Source organism: Crotalus tigris, unplaced genomic scaffold (genome assembly GCF_016545835.1).
Source record: "Crotalus tigris isolate CLP2741 ecotype Arizona unplaced genomic scaffold, ASM1654583v1 scf7180000018750.1061991, whole genome shotgun sequence".
In the NCBI taxonomy this organism is placed as follows: Eukaryota; Metazoa; Chordata; class Lepidosauria; order Squamata; family Viperidae; genus Crotalus; species Crotalus tigris.
In genome coordinates, this window is record NW_024097182.1 from 254,195 (window position 1) to 275,904 (window position 21,710).

Consider the following 21,710-nt stretch of genomic DNA (forward strand, 5'->3'; position numbering starts at 1 on the left):
ACTTACGACCGGTTGGGGGTCACGGCATTGAAAAGGTTGAGAACCACTTAATTGGAACATTTGGAAAACCTGATTTTTTTCACATATTTGCTTCTATTGTATGAACAGCATTGGTTCTAGATTGTTTTTTGGAAGAGGAAGGCTTTGTGTTGTTTGTCCTTTTTAAAAATATTTTTAAAATTATTTTTATTAACCTCTTTTTTAATTTTGGATTTTGGATTTTTTAAAATTATTATTCAGCATATGACATATCATACACGGACTAGCATATATATTAACATTTTAACTAGATTAGCAATACCCAATAAAATATAAGTGTTAAAAAGAGGTATACTCCTTGTTGTTTTGTGGTTAATTTTTAAATCTAGATGCTCCCAATATTTTTTCTGCAAAAGGAATTTATTTTTCAAAGAGATTTTGTAGATAATTTGTATGTAAAGGCCAATCATAAAAATGTCTGTAAATAATGGGCAAAATGTGAGAGGAGTAAATACAACAATTAGATAGTTGAATGGAAAACATTTTGAGGCTTTGCTTTTGTATTCTACTCCATTTACACCAATTAGTAAGTTGATATGAAACTTTTTTTTGTAATATATTTTATTGATTTTTTTAAAAACATAAATCACTTAATAATTGGGGAACAGTGTGTTGTCTGGGTTTACATTTGTAAAACAATCACTAACAATTGATTTCTATAATCCATAATCCACATAATGGTTTTAGTTGATTTCCTCTTTTCCCCAAAATGTTCTCTTTTGCAGACATTGAGTTAATACAATTCTTATTGTTTTGATAGATAACAATTAAATATATTTATTTTTTCCCAATATTCCTAAAAAATAATAGTCACATCAATATAATATTTCTTTTCTATCCAATCACTCTAGTTGCCTTATCATATATCCTGTTACAGTCCTTATTTAATTTTTTTTCTCCCACAAAATTCAAAGTATTCTTACTGGTTAAGATTTTCTCTAAAATTAATTACATTTAAAAATTTAAGTCTATCTTTTTCCGTATGAACTCAGCACTTTTACATTTCTTAAGGAATAAATAAAACAGTAAAAAAGGGAGAGCAAGAGTAAAGAAAGAAAAAATAACATACTACTTAAAATATATATCCCTCTTAAGCTAATATATATTTGTTTCCAAGATTTCTTATTCTTTTTAACCATAATTAAAAATGTTTAATCTTTAAATATTCCATTTAATATAGCTAGTCATCTAGTCCTTTAACTCTTATTCAAAAATATCTTATTCAAAACATTTTTATCCATTATAATTTTCTTAAATTCAATCAGATGTAAATATCTAAAACATTTCCTTTTATCTAAGCCATTTCAACTTTTTTATAATACTCATATCAAGAAATAGAATAAAAAAGGGGAAAAATCATACTATATTATTTAAGGGATCCATCCCTCTTAGAATGACATATATATTCGAAATCTTTTCTATTTCTTTAACCATATTCAAACAAATGTTTCTTTTTTAAGTATTCTCTCTGGTAGGTCCCATCATCTATTTTCTTGATTCTGGTTTTGTGCAGTAGCAACCAGTCACGGGCTTATGGATTCTCCGCACCCCTGCGGCTAATTTCGCCCTGCCAGGGGACCCTAAATAGGTCTAAGTCGCCCCGAGAGGCAGCGAAGAAAGACGGGTGCCCCAGAGATTCTGGAATGATGGCGGTCAGTCCATTCAACTTGGGGAAAGCCTTCTAACCCAACAAGAGAAAGGCTGACCATACTTCATCAACCAGCCCAACCTACTTGCAATCGAAGTCCAAAAGTACTAACCAGCACAACTGTGAACAGCGTGTTTGAAACTAGGTGAGGAATTTGATCTTTTCTTTTCTATTCTATATTTAATTTCCTGGAAATGATCTGCAAGAAGCAAAATACCTCCGAAAGGGAAGGAGGGGGATTTCTTATAGTAACAGAAGTGGCAAATTAATCTTTTTATGGAGGATCAAAATATATGGGAGTGAAATAAATATAAAACCTGAAATTTAAAACTTAAATCTGGATAAATCTAATATTGTTGAATAATTAAGACTCTCATTCTAAAGACAATTGTTCATTCTGGAAATTGAAAAACATATAGATGCTGACACCTAGTGGTGGGTGAAGATTATGGCAGCTATGACTTTCATATAAGACTTGGAAAACCACAGAAAAGCTAATCTGTGTTTGTGACCTTCAAAGGTTTAAAAACAAAGAACAGCTGTGGGAAAAAAAGACAATAATCTGGGCTGTAGACAAAGACAGAATTATAAATTTCAGGAGAATTTTTTTTTTAACTATTTGGATTACAAATATTTATTTAACCAGGACTCTAAAGCTATTTGCAGAGAAAAGAAAAGAAGAGAAAAATTCAAATTCTTGGCCATCATGGATTAGAGACATGTAGAAACAACATATCAAGATACATAAATACTCCATAGGAAGAGATATATAATATACTGCAACTAATTCAGACAACAATGATTTTAAACCACGAAACATTTTTTTTAACTCAAGTATAAATATTTCCTGTGACTAAGGTTTATATTTGCAATAGTGCAAAAATGTCAGCCTAAGAAATGCTGTTGTCCTTATCCTTATCCCTATTCATTTATTATTTGATAATTTGATTTAATTATTAAATTTATATCCCACCTATCTAACTGTTATAGAGACTCTGGGCGGCTTACAAAATGAATATAATTATTACATTGATTATTTGAGTTTTCCTAAAATCAGAATTAACATTCAAACTCCTGCCTAACAATTTCCTTGCTGTATGCTATTATATTTCTTGACTGATGTGCCCAACATATTAAGCAATAAGTGGAAAGGTCCTTTGAAACTAAGGTGTTTCTCAGATGTTCTCATCAGCTCTTTGTAAAACTATAGTTCTCAGAGTTTGTTGGGAAAACTCAGTCATTGTTATACAAAATAGCTACAATGCATCTACAATCAGTTTCATATTTTTCATTAAGAATAAAGAATGAATAATGAATATATTACCTTTCCATTTTCCTTTGTACAGCAAATTTATAGAACAATCTAAGGATTAATGCTATCAAGTTAGCATCAAGGTTTATGTGGAGAATAACCAGGCATTTTAATATCTTTGTGATGTACCTAATATTTTTGCTCCATGGTTTAATGCACCGTATTTATTAAATTTCATTTTTGGCAGAGGCCACGAATACCAATCCATGCATATTACACTTCTGCTAGATAGGTATCTACTCTATCTCCCATTCAAATAATTCTCACAAAGAGAATTCCCTAAAAGGATTTTATTTTTATTTTTTTGGTTAAAAGGAACATCTGGTTATTTCTGGACAGTTAATTTTATGCCTTCCAATCTGCAAACACAGACTTCTAAAACTCTTTATAAAGAAGAACCTTATAGAATTTAGAAACAAATAATTTGAAGTGTTACCTCTAAGTTACCACGCTTGATAGAAAGCTGAATAACAAAGTTGCCCATTGTTGTCGGCTTCTGTTCAATATAGAGAAGGAGGCCGTGGAAGCCAGAGGTCTGGAATTGTAAACTGATGCTATTGTACTGATGCAAAGTAATCCCTCTAAATTCCATATAAGAATTCCCCTGATACTGAATATAACGAAAATCTATAAGAAAAAATGCATACAAATTGATTACATATCAAAGGCTTATTGTTTGGATATATAAGAGTGATGACATTCATCCACCAATGTAGCAGGGCTTCTTAACCATTGTTCAGATAAAGAAAAAGAGGAAAGCATCCAAGTGCAACAATGTCTATTTATTGAGCACAACATGATTTGAATACAAATCCAACTTCAGAACACACTTGTAAACAAAATGCCTGTTCGTTTGTGAGTGTATTTCTTTGGCATGCACTTATTTCTGAACTATGTAGGGCATAGATTAGTCTCTATTGCAAAAGGAATCTGAGAGAGTGAGGCAACAACGATTAATTAATTCATTTCCCAACATGTGAAGATAATTCAGCTGAGCTTAATTTGGATGGAGCACGTCCCTGCTTCTTCTAACCAAATAATGGACCCAAAGTATTAATTCTTTTATGTTATGAGCTGCATGCCCTGGGAAGTCCCTCCCACTATTGTAAATGGGAGGGACTAAAACAAAACTGTGGTTAAAAGTGAGGAAGGCCATTTAACCTTGCTCTTGAATAGCCCTTCTCTTTCTGATTTGTCTTCCTCTTCCTCCTTCGTCCTCTCCTTTTGACATCTTCCATATCTCAATCTGCCAAGGAATGGAAAAGATGTCCTTGGGCAGGCTTTTGAAATTAGGATGATGATGATGATGATGATGACATAAAATCTGACAAGGACCATCACAGGCTGTCAACTTAACCCTCAAGTCTGTTTGTAATAGATGGCAAGGTATCTGAAGTCTTCTGGAAGTTATTTGAAAGTTAACATGAATAGTTTTTATTTTTTTAAAAAAGGTAAGCTAGATGTCTTACTATATGGTATTATGGTATAGGTTCTCCTGCTTGAGCAGGGGGCTGGACTAGCAGACCTCCAATGTCCCTTCCAGCTCTATTCTATTCTATTCTATTCTATTCTATTCTATTCTATTCTATTCTATTCTATTCTGTTCTATTCTATATTGTTCTAACTTTTCTGGGCTTCAGTATAACACATCAAGCATTTTTTCTTTTAATGTTTGTGTGAATAAATGTAAAAAAAAGAAAAACCCACCTTGCTTGAATTTAGCTATTTCTTCAGTAGGTAATGTTTACATTTGGCTGTCTTTTGAAAGTCACAAGGCTTATTTTTAACCATCCCAGGTAGATTTAAACAAAAATTCTGGGGTTAATAAAGGAATACAAATAGAATTCTGTACCCTGTTGATGGGGTTGTAGGACAGAATGGTGCCTTGTTTTTTTCTGCTACCTTCCATTGGTAGAAATAAACAATATCAAACCAGAGTGTCTTCTACATGCTGGAAACCTCTATTGGATAAGTGGAAAGTTGCCTTAGACAGATAGAAATCCTGAAGGAGATTGTCCCATGGGCAGAGTGATGTGACATGAACTTGAATCACTATAAACTTAGAATGATCAAAAATAGAAGTTTGAACTATTCATCTGAAAAACACCTTCTTAGGAGCAGTAAATTATTCCATGAGTTAACCATGTCTAGTGATTTTGTATCATACACCCATTGCCATTTCACTTATGGATTCATTTGTTTGCTTTTAATCTAAATGCAAAGGAGATTTATTGCAAAACTATCTAAAAATGCACGAGTTTGTTGTCTGCTAGAATTCTTTACTAGGTTTGATACTGGAAAATGAAAATAATAAAGGCCAGATTTGTGCTTGCTGTATATTGAAATAAATGGTGGAGAAAGTCTTATTTTTTTAAAGCTGTTGCTGTCTCTTCTAACAATATTCCAATTAAGAATTATAGCTCAATGTATTATTGCAATATATCTGTCTTGGCTCTCAATTATTCCCTGTGTTTTTCAGAGTCTAAATGATCACCTGACTTTCTGTTATAGGGATTTGGGAAATTCATACATAAAAGAATTGGCTCATAAATAAAGCAATATATTTCTTATTTCATAAATAATGCTTTAAAAAAAACTTAAATAATATATACATGATATATCTATGTTGTCTGAGATGGCATATTACTGAGAATATTACCTAACAAACATATAGCATTAAATATGATCTTACTGTTTCATATATCCAGGAATTGCAAGATGGGTAGATGAGTTTTGTACTTTTATATATTTGAAGGAGGGAATTGTCTGAGGACCACAGAACTATGTCATGATGAGTGTCTAACACCTCTGTAATTCTTTCTTCTAAAAGTTTAAAAGCCCTTTGTAGCAATTAATCCATCTCTACATTCCTTGCATGAGCTGTTCAGCTTAGGAATTCTCATATCTTTTTCACGGCAATTTCAGCTGGCAGCTTGCAGCACAGACAATAAATCTCTTTGGAAGAAAGCAGTTGCTAAAGGGAGATTCATGGAAAAAACTGTGCATGGTATCCCACTAGCTCATATAATATTGATTTATGTCAAGAAAAGAGTACATGCAGATAATCTTAGAAGGCTTTTCACAGGGACTACTGGTTTCTATAATATTTCTAACATCACTTATGATCACTAGTATGATATTCATAAACATCTCTTATTTCATCCATGATTATGTTTACCCTAAATTGCATGTGGAGGTAAGAATAAGGTTGTCTATGCGTTTGATTTATGTATAGAATCCTTCCAAGAATTTTAATATAAGCTTAGGATAACCTATATGTGCAACAAATAGCACAATCAGCCTCTGCAAAGAAGCTGAAGAAACAAGAGTCCCTCTAAGTTAGCTGATCACACAGACTAACCACAAACAACAGCATGACAAAGTAACAACAATGACGCTTTAGACTATCTGCAAGAAATACCATTTGCCTGCAAGCAAGAACTGGGGGAATCACAAGATAGACAAAGTAATAGAACATGAAGAAGCTAATGTGCTCAAGGACTTTAGATTTCAAACAGGCAGACACCTACCATAAAGCACTCCATATTTAACATTTATCAATTAAAAAAGCAATATATATATATATTTGGATAGCAGACCTTCAATACCTGGAGACAGCAGAATAGAAAAGAAAGAACTGGATAAAATCACAAAATTCAAAGACTTGAAAATAAGACTTGTGGCAAAAGAAAGCAAAAATAATACCAATAATAATAGGCATCTTAACTGCAATCCCAAAGCATCTGAGCATTACTTGAACATCACTGGCATTGATAATTTCACTATCAGTCAATTGCAAAAGGCAACTTTACTTGGAACAGCTTATATCCTGTAACCATCAAAACATAACATCTGCCTGTCCCAGGTCCTTGGAAAGTACTTAACAGGTGGATAAAAATGACATATTCAGTCCAAACATCTGGCTGATTGTGCAACCAACATTAATAATAAGAAAAAGGGGAAATTAGAAAATATACTCTCTTTTTATGATCCTGTAATCCCTTAATTTGGGGTAGCATCAGGACGACTAGATGGAGCTGAGCATTTACTGGCCAGATGCCCTGATGGCTATGCGGAGTTTAGAGCAGATATTTTTTCTTTGCGCCCCAGGAAAGAAACATCTGCCACTACCTAGGATTGAACACTCAATCCTAGGTATCAGCAGATCCATATAGAGAATACAGTAATTAATTGGTTAAAGTATTAGGCATCTACCATCTGACATGCAAATAAAACTGCTTTACAAAGCAAGTTCAGTTTGTCTAAATAGACATAATTTTCCTCAAATTCAATGGGACTTAATAAAACCTCTGGGTTTTATTTGTTTTGGTCTTTTTCTGAACTAAAAAAAAGAGAAAGAGAGAGGGGGGGAGGGAGGGAGGGAGGGAGGGATGCTGTCAAATGCCTAACAAGGCAGTACTATATCCTGCTTGCATGGACCTCTGGCTATTTCGAAAGAACAAAACATATAATGGAATAGCATTGCAAAAGGGTATTTTTTTGACATCATGTTGGAATGGTGACCTGAATGAATGGGGCTCCTCCAACCTCCCAGCCTAATCTGTAAACTTCATAGTTTATATAAACCCATATAGGCTTTCTGTTAACTGACTAATGAACTTTGTTATGTGCATGTAGTTATAAAGAGATTTTGATTAGGAAGTCAATTAAGTGAGTACTAGTCAGCATACCAATTAATAGAATCCATAGATGGCTTGAAGTCATTCTCAAAAGAATTCTCATGAGTTCTTGAGTGAGCTAAAGTTGAGTGTCAAATAGTTCAACCTTGAGCCTTCCATGGTTTAACATTTTTATTAATAAAATTGTTGAAGAGATGTAGGAAGGCTTATCAGATCTGCAAATGACATATCTTGGATGGGATGGCTAATACCTCATAAGGCAACATTTATAGAGATCTTGGTATTAAATACACTCATGGATAAAAATTATCCTCTGATAAACTGACCCTTGAATTTTTAACCAAAAATACATCATCCCTGAATAAGCCAACCCTCAAAATGTTCATATGTTTCAATTTTCACAGTTGTCTTACTTGGGGTAATCCATGGATTATCCATTTTTCATGGTATTTTAATAAAAAATCAAGGTTCAACTCATCTGCAGATGGGGCTAAATGCAAGTATATACAGTATGGAATACACAGATACATTTAAAAATAACGCCACCCATGGCTAAGGTAAGCCTTATTGTTTGGATACATTTTGGCATCTAAAATTCTTGGCATCTGCAAGTATATATAGTAATTTTACAAAAGAGGGCTGATTTTATTTCTTTTACCACCATCTAAGTACTGTTTGATCATTTGCACAGTACGTTGTAGTATACCTTCTAATTCTTCTTAGACATTTTAAAATAATTATTTTGTTTCTTTTTTATCATAATTAATTGGGATTATCTTGTTTTATTTGTTGGTCTATGATTAAATGATTAAATGGGGCTGAAAGTAACAGAATGACATTCCACAGAGATGAATTCTTCATTTAAGAAACAAAATCAAAGTATATAAAACAGGGGCACAATTTTCTGTCCTGCTTTGAAAGGAGCATTTTCTACCTTCTGTTGGCTCAAGAATTGCTATCTGGTTTCCCTGCTGCACTTAATTTTCTTGTAGGCCAAATCCTGCACCTGAATTAGCTATTTGGCAGGGACTGGAATACCCCCCGACCACATTTCCTTTGCTTTTTCTGAATAATACCAGCTGCAGATTCTGTTACAGCAGGTTTTCCTTATTAACACATTGCCTGCAACACTTGCCTTAACATGCAGTGTATCCCCAGTTTGAAATCAAACAGGATTCTTAAAAATATTGGTTTTTTTCAATTATTGGTGTTTTGTTCCTGAGCACCGTACATTTCTGTTTGATTTTTTAATATTGTATTTATTACAACCTTCTTACTACTTTAATAATCCTATCAGTCTCCAAGTGCCTGTAAAAATAGTTAAATGCTACATACAGGGTTTCATTAAAACAAGAGCCCAGTGAAAAAGTAGGTAGCTCAGGGAGAAAAATATAGTAATAAAAATGTTTTCCTGGATTTTGAAGAGGGGATGTTTTGAACATTAACACAAATGTTACAGTTATGATACTAGGAAGGAAATACTTCTGTAATAGAATTTGCAGCTAGTATTATTCAGGAAAAACAGGGACAATAAAAGAAGGGAATGTTTACCGGTATTTTAAAACTGTTTGTATTTATTTATTTCATTTCATTTCATTTCATTCATTCATTCATTTCTTTTCTGTAGTCCCCCATCTCAGTCACTGGTTGTTGTGTCTGAATCTCTGTGCATTTGATTGGAATTTTTCATATCAAGTTGAGTTTAGCTTTGTTTGCATATCCATCTATGCATGCATTATGTCAATTATAAAAGGATGTACAGTGTGCCCATTAAGAATCCTCCCTCACTGGAAGGATGAAGCTTAGCCATTGCTTTGCCTGAATAGAAAAGTAGAAGAGCACAGCACAGAGCATGGAAATTGTCCACTAGGAGGAAGTTTGGTTTTCAACCCCAAACTGAATAACTTGCAAACTTTAATTATTAACTGCCAGGGTCACTTTGTATGTGAGATGTGTGGTCTCTAAATTCGATAAATAAATTGCATCCAAAGCATCTCAGTCCAGACAGGATTTCATTAAACCAGTTTATAATCAAACTGGCATGAACACAGAGTAGAAGTTTAAATAGCAGTAAATAGTAAATAATAGTAAAGTTGGAAGGGACCTTCGAGGTCATCTAGTCCAACCCCCTGCTCAGGCAGGAAACCCTATACCATTTCGGACAAATGGCTGTCTAGTGTCTTCTTAAAAACTTCCAGTGTTGGAGCATTCATAGTTTCTGGAGGCAGGTTGTTCCACTGGTTAATTGTTCTAACTGTCAGGAAGTTTCTCCTTAGTTCTAGGTTGCTTCTCTCCTTGATTAGTTTCCACCCGTTGCTTCTTGTCCTGCCTTCAGGCGCTTTGAAGAATAGCTTGACTACCTCTTCTTTGTGCCAGCCCCTGAGATATTGGAACACTGCTATCATGTCCCCGCTTGTCCTTCTCGTCATTAAACAAGACATACCCAATTCCAGCAGCCGTTCCTTATATGCTTTAACCTCCAGTCCCCTAATCATCTTTGTTGCTCTTCTCTGTACTCTTTCTAGACTCTCAACATCTTTTTTACATCGCGGTGACCAAAACTGGATGCAGTATTCCATGTGTGGCCTTACCAAGGCATTGTAAAGTGGTATTAACACTTCACGTGATCTTGATTCTATCCCTCTGTAAATGCAGCCTAGCACTGTGTTGGCCTTTTTGGCAGCTGCAGCACACTGCTGGCTCATATTTAGGTGATTGTCTACTAGGACTCCGAGGTCCCTCTCACAGTTACTACTATTGAGCAAGGTACCCCCTATACTATACCTGTGCATTTGGTTTTTCTTGCCTAAATGTAGAACCTTACTTTTTTCACCCTTGAATTTCATTTTGTTAGATAGTGCCCAGTGTTCAAGTCTATCCAGATCCTTCTGTATCTTAAGCCTGTCTTCTGGAGTGTTGGCTATTCCTGCCAGCTTGGTGTCATCCACAAATTTGATGAGTTCCCCATCTATCCCCTTGTCCAAATCGTTGATGAAGATGTTGAAGAGCACTGGACCCAGAACAGAGCCCTGGGGCACCCCACTACACACTTCCCTCCATGTAGATGCGGTTCCATTGAGGACCACACACTGAGTACGGCCGGTCAGCAGCTACGGATCCATCTGGTGATGATGCTGTCTACCCCACATTTTTCTATCTTGTCAAGTAGCAGGTTGTGTGTGATCTACTTTATCAAATGCCTTACTGAAGTCCAAGTAAATTATGTCCACAGCATTCCTCTGATCCACTAATTTTGTCACTTGGTCAAAGAATGCAATAAGATTTGTCTGGCATGATCTGTTTTTGACAAACCCATGTTGGGATAGTTGTACCTCAAACCCCTTTTTGGTAATCTCAAATCATTGTTGCAAAAGGATTAGCAAGTCAGCTTCTGACACACTGGTTTGATTATATTCAGCCACATGGCTCCAACTCTAGAGTTTTTTTCAATTACCTTCCCTGTGACTTCTTTGCACTGTTGGCTTCCAGAAAGCTATTCATTGTTCACTGAATGGCAGCCCTTCCATTTTAGATTTAATGAAAATACAAACAACTGTCGAGTATTTTGCTATACTATAGAACTTGGTTCCTCTGGAGAATGACAGGCAGAGCATGGAACAGGTTTTTCTCTTAGAAAAGAAAGATGTCTGTGGTCATAGGAATATCAAATAATGCAAAAAAAAAAATCGCTTGCATCCACTCTTGTAAAAAATAAAAGAAAAACAACACAAATCTGGGTGGTGTTGTCAACCTCTTTATCTTAGGCAAAAATATTTTGATGGGTATGTTTAGGAAGAAGTTCAGTGTGTTGAAAATGTTATCCTTCCTCCTTGTTTGACTCTCTGACTGTCTCTGGTTCATGCACTTTTCAACCATTTTTTTCAATGATGAAAGAACAAGACATGAATGCCATGGTATGAATAAGGTAGCTTTAGCAATCATATGACATAAATAAAGAAGAGTAAACAAAACATCTGCCAAATCAGCAATTAGTCTTTGGTCAACAAGTCATATTTTTTCAGTCTCCTGGAAAATTAAAAACAAATAGAAAAATCTGAATGCATTAACAACCAACTCTTGTCTTGTTATTTGAATTTGCGTCTTAAAATACTAGATGTCTCTTCATCCTGAGTATTGTGTGATTATTTCAGAGCAAAAGAACTGTTAGAGAAGAGGGAGCTGTAATAATGGAATAGGAAAAGCAAAACACATCATCAGCTACTCAAAAAATCCTCATTCAGTTAACCTTCTGCATTTGATATCACTAAGCAAATGTAAATACTATATGCCAAAGCACAAGAAGCACATTACATATTGTTTATTGATTGTGACATTGATAACTTCTATCTACTCTGACAGAACTTCCCAACAGTGAAATCTTTCTTCTAAATATGGAGTGCTGGGCTGGAAGTAGGAAAGCACCTGAAATGCAGGCAAGACAGCCGGTGAGAAGAAGGAACAGAACACAGCAGGAATTGCATGGAGAAGGAAAAAGAGATTCTTCTCAGTACTTCTCTGCGTCTCCCACAAGAGCCTGGATTTATTAATATCAGCTTTCAAGGAACTTCCTGCTGCTTCCCTGAACTCATTTGAGGAAGGTATGTATTCAACTGCCCATCAAAAAGAGGAGAAAAGTCCTTCAGATAGTCATTTCTTCCATCCTTCAGCCCCTGCTATTAGCCTGCTTATTTCTCCCCTTCAACTGAGCCTGGAAAGCCACAACAGCTGATGCAGAAAACAGACCTGAATGAAAGCAGAAGAAGCTCTATCTTCTCTGAGTTAGAGGACAGGAAGTTTTTCTATGTATGCAGGACGGAGATAACAGCCACAAATATTGACAATGAACCTACTGAGCCCAGTGAAGATTGATTTTATTATTATTTATTTGTTTATTTGAATTATTTGCTGTCCACCTTCAATGGACTTTGATGCAACTGATGAGATGCCTGATCTCATTAGGGTAGGGGTGATCTGGCAACTACTGGTACTCCCATCAAATAGCCGTCAACATTGCACACTCCCAGAGAAAACGAAAATCAGGGAGGAATAAGCAAACAAAAAAGTACTGCTGCTCCTTAAAACTAGATGTGCCAGGACTGTTGACCCACTTGATCAGGAGCTTAAGAAACTTCTTTGTATTGCATGATATCTAGCAAGTGAAAATAATAAAAGATAGAACAATAGAGAAAAAAATAGGAAGTAGAAATTTCCAGCTGACACATTACGGACATGAAATATCTAATGATAAAATGGAGAGACTTTTTTCTTAGGAATGCAAAGAGAGAGGATGCCACATTCTATCTTTCTTTCAAATTCTTCCAGTCTAATGTTGAAGCCACATTGAGCTGTACAGAAATAAAGACCTAAGAAAAATTAAACAAACATTTGATGTTCTAGGGGAAATGGACAAATGAACAGAGAGCATTCCAAGGTAAAGACTTCTAGTCAATCAGAATAGAGCTCGAAGGGACCTTGGTGATCTTCTAGTCCAGTGGTTCTCAACCTTCCTAATGCCACAACCCTTTAATACAGTTCCTCATGTTGTGGTGACCCCCAACCATAAAATTATTTTCATTGCTACTTCATAACTGTAATTTTGCTACTGTTATGAATCGTAATGTAAATATCTGATATGCAGGATGTATTTTCATTGTTACAAATGGAAAAAAAGTGATAAAGTACAGGTAGTCCTTGATTTATGATCATTTTTCACATTTATGAGCGTTGCAGCTTCCCCAGGGTCATGTGATTTACATTTCGATGCTTGGCAACTGATTCATATTTATGATGGTCACATTGTTCCAGGGTCACGTGATCCCTTTTTGTAATCTTCTGACAAGCAACGTTAATGGGGGAAACCAGATTCACTTAACAACCATGTTACTAATTTAATCTCTCTTTCCCTCTTTCTTTCTTTCTCCCTCTCTTTGTCTCCCTCTTTCTTTCTCTCTCTCCCTCTCTTTGTCTCTCTCCCTCTCTCCCCCTATTTCTCTCTCCCTCTCTCCATCTTTCTTTCTCTCTCCCTCTCTCCCTTTTTCTCCCTCTCTCCCTTTTCTCCCTCTCTTTCCCTCTCTCCCTCTCTCCCCCTCTATTTCTCTCCCCCTCCCTTTCTCTCCCTTTATTTTTCTCTCTCCCTCTCCCTCTCTCTCTGTCTCCCTTTTTTTCTCTCTCCCTTTCTCCCTTTCCCTCTCTCCCCCTATTTCTCTCTCCCCTTTTCTCTCTCCCTTTCTCTCTCCCGCTCTCCCTCCCTCCCTCTCCCTTTCTTTCTCTCTCCCTCTATTTCTCTCTCCCTCTTTCTCCCTTTTTCTCTCCCTCTCTCCCGCTCTATTTCTCTCTCTCCCTCCTTCTCTCCCTCTTTCTCTCCCTTTCTTTCTCTTTCCCTTTCCCTCTCCCTCTCTCCCTCTTTCTCTCCATCTGTTTCCCTTTCTTTCTCTCTCTTTCTCTTTCTCCCTCTCCCTGTCACTCTCTCTTTCTCTCTCTCCCCCTCTCTTTCTCTCTCTTCCTCTCTCTATTTCTTTTTCCCTCTTTCTCTCCCTCTTTTCCTCTCAAAGATCCTTAAAATCCTTAAAAGTTATGCTTGGGTGGAAGACTTTTTCTTTTACAGATGGGGTGGGTTGGCAGACAAGTACCCCCCAAAAGAGGAAAAAAAAGTGCGTATAGGCGTCCAGTAGCTAGCTTGAAGTTTGAACGACTTCTTTCTCTTGCCACCAGCTTCTAGGAGGAGCAAAAGACATCCAGCATTGCAACCAGGCACCCTGGATTGGCCATTCCAGGGCTTCTTGCACCAGCTGACTTAGTTCTCTGCAACCTCCTGTTGTCGCTTGAGGGGGGTAAGGGACACCGGTGGGAGAGATTCCTTCTTTCTCATCCGAGAAGGGAAGTTATGTCGGACTGTTGACTCTGTGTCAAGCCCCGTGGGCCTGCCATTTGTGGGCAGGCAGGAATCCGCCCACCGAGCTGCCACCTCCCCATCGCCCTCCACACCAGCTGGCTCCATCACCAGACCTCCCAGCTGACAAGCGCACATTCAGGGGGTCGCCAACTGACAGGCGCAGAAGATCAGCACTGCGGTGGCCTCCCAACCACCCGCTTCTTCGGCTGGAGCAATTGCCAGGGCTTGCATGGTCGCTGGCGGCAGGGAGCGTGTCAGCGGCCATTGAGGACCACAGCAGCAGTTCTGTGCCACGGAGGCTTGAGGCGTGGGATGTGGGGCGGCGCGGTGCCATGGGAGGTGGGGGGGAGTGGTTACCTGCCTCCTGCCGGCCGAACTCTGGAAGCCTGCCTGAATGAAGAATTTTAGGGGGAGTTGAAAGCGAGACAGGTTCCTAAGACCACCAGAAATATGTGTTTTCCGATGGTCTTAGGAGACCCCTGTGAAAGGGTTATTCAACCCCCAAAGGGGTCACCACCCACAGGTTGAGAATCACTGTTCTAGTCCAACCCTCTGCTCAGTCGGGAGACCCTATACCATTCCAGACAAATGACTGTCCAGTCTCTTCTTAAAAGCCACCAGTGATGGAGCACTCATAATTACTGAAGGAAAGCTGTTCCATTGGTTAATTAATAAACAACCTCAGGAAAACAAATTCAATTAATCAGAATAGAGCTGGATGGGACCTTCGAGCTCTTCTAGTCTAACCCCCTGCTCAAGCAGGAGAACCTACACTATTTCAGACAAGTGGCTGTCTCCAGGCTCTTCTTAAAAACCTCCAGTGATGGAGCGCCCACAATTTCTGAAGGCAAGCTGTTCCAGTGATTAATTGTTCTCACTGTTAGAAAGTTTCTCCTTAATTCCAGGTTGCTCCTCTCCTTGATTAGTTTTCATCCATTGTTTCTTGTACTGCCCTCTGGTTCTTTGGAAAATAAGTTAACCACCCTCCTCTTTATGGCAACCTCTCAAATACTGGAATATTGCTATCATGTCCCCCCTAGTCCTTCTTTTCTCTAGACTAGCCAAACCCAAATCCTGCAACCATTCTTCATATTTAAATGAGACATTATATTTATTGACATGAAAGTAAAATAGAAGATTTCAAGTGCCAGATTGTGCCAGATTTCAAGTCAGCAGGACATTATTCTGTTATTCTGGATTATATATTTGACATCAGCCATAAGGAGCAAATGACCGAATAGTTTCTTTGTAAGAAAAACAGAATCTAGTGAAAATATCTTTCCATTGGGTAGTATCAGAATGTATTTTTTATAATTTATTGACAATGATATTTCAGGAGTTGGTATGAAAAATATACATCTAGCAAAACTAGAAGATATGGGCCATCTATGCTGAAATGCACTCAGTCTTAGCTCCATAGCCCCCCCCCCCACATGGCCTGAAAGGAACAGTGAGGCTCCTCCAGTGAACCATGCTTTGGCACTTGCCCTGGTCCCACCCCCTTCTGCCAGAGACTCTCAGATCTATCCCACTCCTGGCCAGGCCCCCACAGGCACCCTTGATGCGAACGATGTAGAGCTGGCCACGCCCACCCTGGCCACACCCACCCATCCCCCTAAGGGCAACTGCAATGCTGATGTGGCCCTCAGTGAAATTGAGTTTGACAACCCTGGTTTAAGGCATCAGGCTACAAACTGGGAGACCATGCATTCTAGTCCCACCTTAGCCATGAAAGCCAACTGGGTGACCTTGGGCCAGTGACTCTTTCTCAGCCCAATCCACCTCACAGGGTTATTGTGAAGGGGAAAATAGGAGGGGGAAAATGTGTTGGATATGTTTGCCACCTTGACTTATTTGAGAAAATAATAAAAGTGGTATGCAAATAAAATAAATAAATTAGGCATAACGATGAAACATGATGTCATATGCAATGTTGATGAGGATTAATTGAAATCTCTTTCAACATACTTTTCAGGAGAATCAGCTCCAAAGCTATCCTGGAATATGTAGTGGGAACACAAACAAGATGACGATGTAATTTCAAATCACAGAGCAGGAACAAACTCCAGATTATTTTTTTCTCCATTTCATGGAACTCAAAAATGCTACCAGATTCCCTCAATTCCTCCCTTCCCTAAAAGGTCATGGCAGGTCATGGTAATATTTCCATGTCTAACCAGATCCACATTCACTAGAGAATTCTCAAACGGGCATGGAAAAAAAAAGACACCACAGAACTTCTAATAAGAAGAAACAACTGAAAATAATTATGGTTATTGGGACTCCATAGCACCATTCAAACCATGGTGGAACACATCCCGTTTTTCTTGACTTTTCTGGGTACCTTAATTCTTTGATTTGCTTTCAAAACAGCCTCTTGCTTTATAGCAGAGAAAACCAGGAGCCTTTCCCACTCAACTGCAACAAGATTTTATAATGAATCTCAAGTCATTGGGTTTCTGGACACGATGCTGTGCAGCTATAATGCAAACCCTTTGCTTCTACACAATGAACTCAGACTTTCAAAGAAAGTTTTATTTGTTTTATTCCATTGGACAAGTTCATACTGCATGACTTGCTAAGAGTTATTGTTGTTTTGCTTCAGAAAGTCGAAATGTCTTCTAATGTGGCATGCTATAGAACAATCAACTCTGTTGACATCCAGAACTATTTTCAATAGAGTCCATAAAGGTTTCTCAAGCAAAAAAATAATACTGTAGTTGTGAATCAACCCACTTTAGCACTGGCTTTGTCACAGAGAGATGGCAATATTGTCTAACATTATAGTGCTATGGACTATTGAGAAAATGGATAAAAATGAGTATATATAAGTATCATTATTAGAAGATTGTTCTTATGTTGCTATGAGAGAAAATGGGTGATAATATGAGTGATGATGATGATGGTGGTGGTGGTGATGGTGATGATGATACACACAAAATGTAAAGTCATGGCTGCCAGCTCTTTAGCTGATACTGGCCTTTGTATGCATCAAGTTCCTCACAAGATCCTAGGATATCATAAAAACTTGGTATAGGATACATGCAGATCCAAGTTATAACTGACATAAACAATTGTTTCTTAATTCTGTTTGATAAAGAGTCTAATACAACTATGGTTATGATCAATGTTTATGTTCCTAACTTAGACAACTCTGCCATGTATCACAATCCTTTAAAAAGGTTTCTGAGGTTAGTTGCTTGCTAAGGACTCTAGTCTTCACTGTACAGTATACAGAATTGCCTTCCTTTGGAATGTATTAGGTGTTCTCCTTATAGCCAATCTTGGCTGAAATTTCATAATTATAGCCTTAATAAAGAATTTGCATCAAATTGCAATTAGCTGCTATCTACAGTAGGTCCAATGGGATTTACTTCCAACTACATATTTGTATAATTAGGTTGATGAAATTTCTCTCATTCTGGTTTTCTGGTCTTATACAGTGATATCTATGCATGGGATGGCATTGGGTTCTGACCCATTAATAAACAACATTCATGGAAATAGCATAAAAAAAGGAGGAGATGGGCAGAGAATGAGAATGAACAAACTAGCAGGAGCTGATTCTTAACAGTAAATTAACTACAAAGTTCATAAGAACCAAGAATTACTTTTCCAATTATGATTATTTTAAAGACAATTGCTAGGATATTTTAAAATTGGTGTATATCATCTTTCCTCTCCTATGGACACATTTTTAAAATTAGGGCTGGGAGAAACTTTGATTGAGAGATTTGATTCAAAGATGATTTGTCTTCAGACTGAATTGACATTCTAATCCAGATCAGAAATTTGAATCAAATTGCCAAACATGTTATTAATGGTGAGTGTTTCTGTGGCATTTAAAGAAATTATTTTATCAAATCAATTTGGAAATCCAAAATGCATTGACCTGATTGACTACATGTGTTGCATGTCCAAACTGGATTAATTTTCATTCTCAATCAATGGTTCAAATTGGATCAAGGTTAATTTATGCACATTTAAAAAAAAACATGCCAAATAAAGCCTTTTTATTTCCATTTATTTGATCCCTACAAGGAGAAAATAGAAAAAACAAACAATAGAAAGAAAAATAAGAAAATATGTTTTTGATCTTTGATCCAGTTTTTTAAAAAGTAGAGGATGATACAATATGGGAGACAGAGACTGGAAAAATGAAGCCTGATTCAGTTCAGAATTAATAGTATATGTCAATGAAAATAAATGTATCAGGAGATAAAATATACATTTCTCATATAATATTTAGTTTGCCCTTCCTATCATACTGTAAATGAGAAATTCAGAGGGATTTCCCTGATCTTGTTTTTAAAGACTTCTTTCTTATTTCCCCTTTTCACTTCAGTGCTACACAACCCAATTTTTCTTTTGTCATTCCAAGGATTTATTTATCTCAAAGTTTTCAATGCTGACTGGGAATGGTAGGAGCAGCAGTTCCAATAAGAGTGTAAGATGGAAGAAGCTGATTTCCACCTGACAGTGGAAATAAATGAGCAATGGCTGAATCCACTAGCCATCTCTGCTTTAAGGGTGAAAGACAAAAATGGTCAGGAGATCCCTTCAAGGGGAAATGAACAACCCAGGCAAATATGGCAGTTGCTGCTCTGCTCTGCTTTTGTTTATTCCCCAAAATGGGGAAGGGGAAAGGCTTTATTTTATAAACTACAATAGAGAAAAGCACTTGTGGCTCAGACAAGGCTTGCAGGCTACACTTAGATTTCCCAACTTAATTCAAGTTTTTCATTATTCTTTAATTATTTCTACACTCCACCATTTTAGAAGCTTTGAAATGCCATATCTAGATAGCTCCTTGAGGTCATTTTCACCAATATTGTGGAACATTATACAAACATTATCACAAACATCAATCTTGGAGATCTAAGTACCAAAGTTGTGAATAGTACACCTATTATAGTGAAAAAAAAAATCTATTGTATGACAGCTGTTATCTGAAATAATCAAGACAGGGACAGATTGTGATGGAGATAATCTGCAGTATATGGTCACTAAATCAGTAATAACTTGATGGCCTACAATTAATCACGCAATGCTTGCTATTTAAAAGGGATAATTTATCTGCATGCTGGAGATCTATTCTGTGCAATATATATATATATATATATATATATATATATATATATATATATATATATATATATATATATATATATATATACTTAAGACAAGAATGGCTGGGCCCAAGAAGACAGGGTCACCCGAAGCCCTCAAGGTTTTCCCTTGAAGTTCATGGAGCCCCTTCTGACTACAGTTGCTGAAAGCAGCAGCATGCTTTTCCATCATTTTGAAGCAGAAAAAAAATACTAAAGTAGGTTTTAATTAGACAACAACAAAAAAGAAAGGCATCTAAATTTCTTGTCAAAGCTTAAACATACACACATCCCTATTCCTGCTGATGTCAGTGGCATGGCCCTGTACACTATGGTCCTTGATCTTATTAAAGGCAGCCATTAATTACAAAAGATTGCTCAATGCCATTTTAAACATAAACTGTTCCTTACTGAACAGTAGCTATAGCAATAATAATCCTTTTTATGAAAAGACATCAGTACATTATTTGAAAATAGACTGGCGATCAGAGAACAATGCTCAAATGCAAAGATATAACACAAGAAGCATTTCTTACATGCAGCGCAGACAATGTACCCGGAAGGAAGAACTATAGAAGGTGATTTCATCCCTGCCAGGGAAATGAGAAGATTTCTTTGTATATTCAGAGGCCTAAAATAGGCAGAAGAACAAAAAAGCAGGCATTTTTGATCACAGCACAGAAACAGACTTCCCTCATGAATTACTAAGGAGACTATTTACTCACCTCACATAATTTGCAATAATAAAAAGGGAAGGGAATTACTATTCAGACTTTTAAATGTTGGAAGCAGAGTATTTCAAACAAGTTCAAACAAGGTTGTCAAGTGAATAGATAATACATGGTGCTATCAGCATCTATACACTACTCACCATCCATCCATCCAGGAGCATTGTTAAAGCCATGGGATGCAAAGTTGAAAGAATAAGTTACATGGTCACATGAGTAACCAAGAAAATGCTGGAAGGAATTAAATCTGCATTGAAGAGCTCCATAATATTGAATATGGGGTGTTTTTTGCATATACTTTGATGTCAATCTATATTAAATACAGCAATATATTAAAAAGTCTGGTAGTTGATAAGGATGATGAAATAATGAATTGTCTCTTCTAGGTAAAATTTCAGAGTGTTCTATCTTCTATTTTTTTCTTAGCAATATTGAAGTCATCAGTTAATTTTTTAAACTAGATATAGCTCATTAAACACTCAGAAGACAGAACAAGGCAGTATGCTGAAGAACAATGCTGAAGCATTGACATATAATATTCAAAATGAGAATACGTCGCCTCAAATAGCACCCTCATTTGTATATACAATAAGCAGAACAGCTTTTGTTAGAAAGTTTCATTAATGATCAACAAAGAATTAGTGTCATGGAAGTCATGTTACATGGAGTTGTGGCACATGGGTTTTTCTAGCGTATCGTTACACCTAGCTCTTCACTATTGTATCAGATTAGAAAAACTGATTGCAACTGAGATTTCCTTGCTTTGTTAACAAGGACGATAACATCATTATGTATACAAAGAATACAACATTAGGCTAATGATTGTCAAAACAGCTGTGCCAGCTTCATCAATTAAACATCTGAAACATGGCTTCCAAGGTTTTATATCATAATACTTGGCCTCTTTATTATATATATATATGAGAGAAAAAGAATAGAAAGAAATTATGAAAAGTGCAGAAGAACAAGAAGAAAAAATAAAGAGCTAAGTGAGCGTAATAAAGAAACAATCTATATATCTATACATGTATGTGTAATTTCCCAACTTCATGACAGGTATTAGCAAATTTAGTGGCTTTTTACCACCTATAATGTTACAACCACACATCTCTTCATCCAATATCCCATCTCTTATCTATACATAACTCCATAAAGCATCAGCTTTTCAGTTATACAGTAAATGTTTGCCCACTGGGAGAGTGTGAATCAGGACTGTAACCCAATGATGTGATATTGATATAGGGAGAGAAGAGAAAGGCTTATTGGTAGATATGGATACCAGCTATTCGTTCCTCTCAACCACATTGCAGTAATTCCTAGAATATGTCAGAAATGAGAGGGGT

General features: G+C 36.6%; 1 protein-coding gene across 1 annotated transcript in view; it reads right to left on the bottom strand.

Annotated features, from left to right (window-relative positions):
- LOC120313635 (protein eyes shut homolog) overlaps positions 1–21,710 on the bottom strand; it is a 304,352-nt gene that overhangs the window by 87,667 nt on the left and 194,975 nt on the right. The window contains exon 8 of the mRNA XM_039355733.1: positions 3,436–3,626. Coding sequence (XP_039211667.1) covers positions 3,436–3,626 — 191 coding nt within the window. The remainder of the gene's footprint in view (positions 1–3,435; positions 3,627–21,710) is intronic.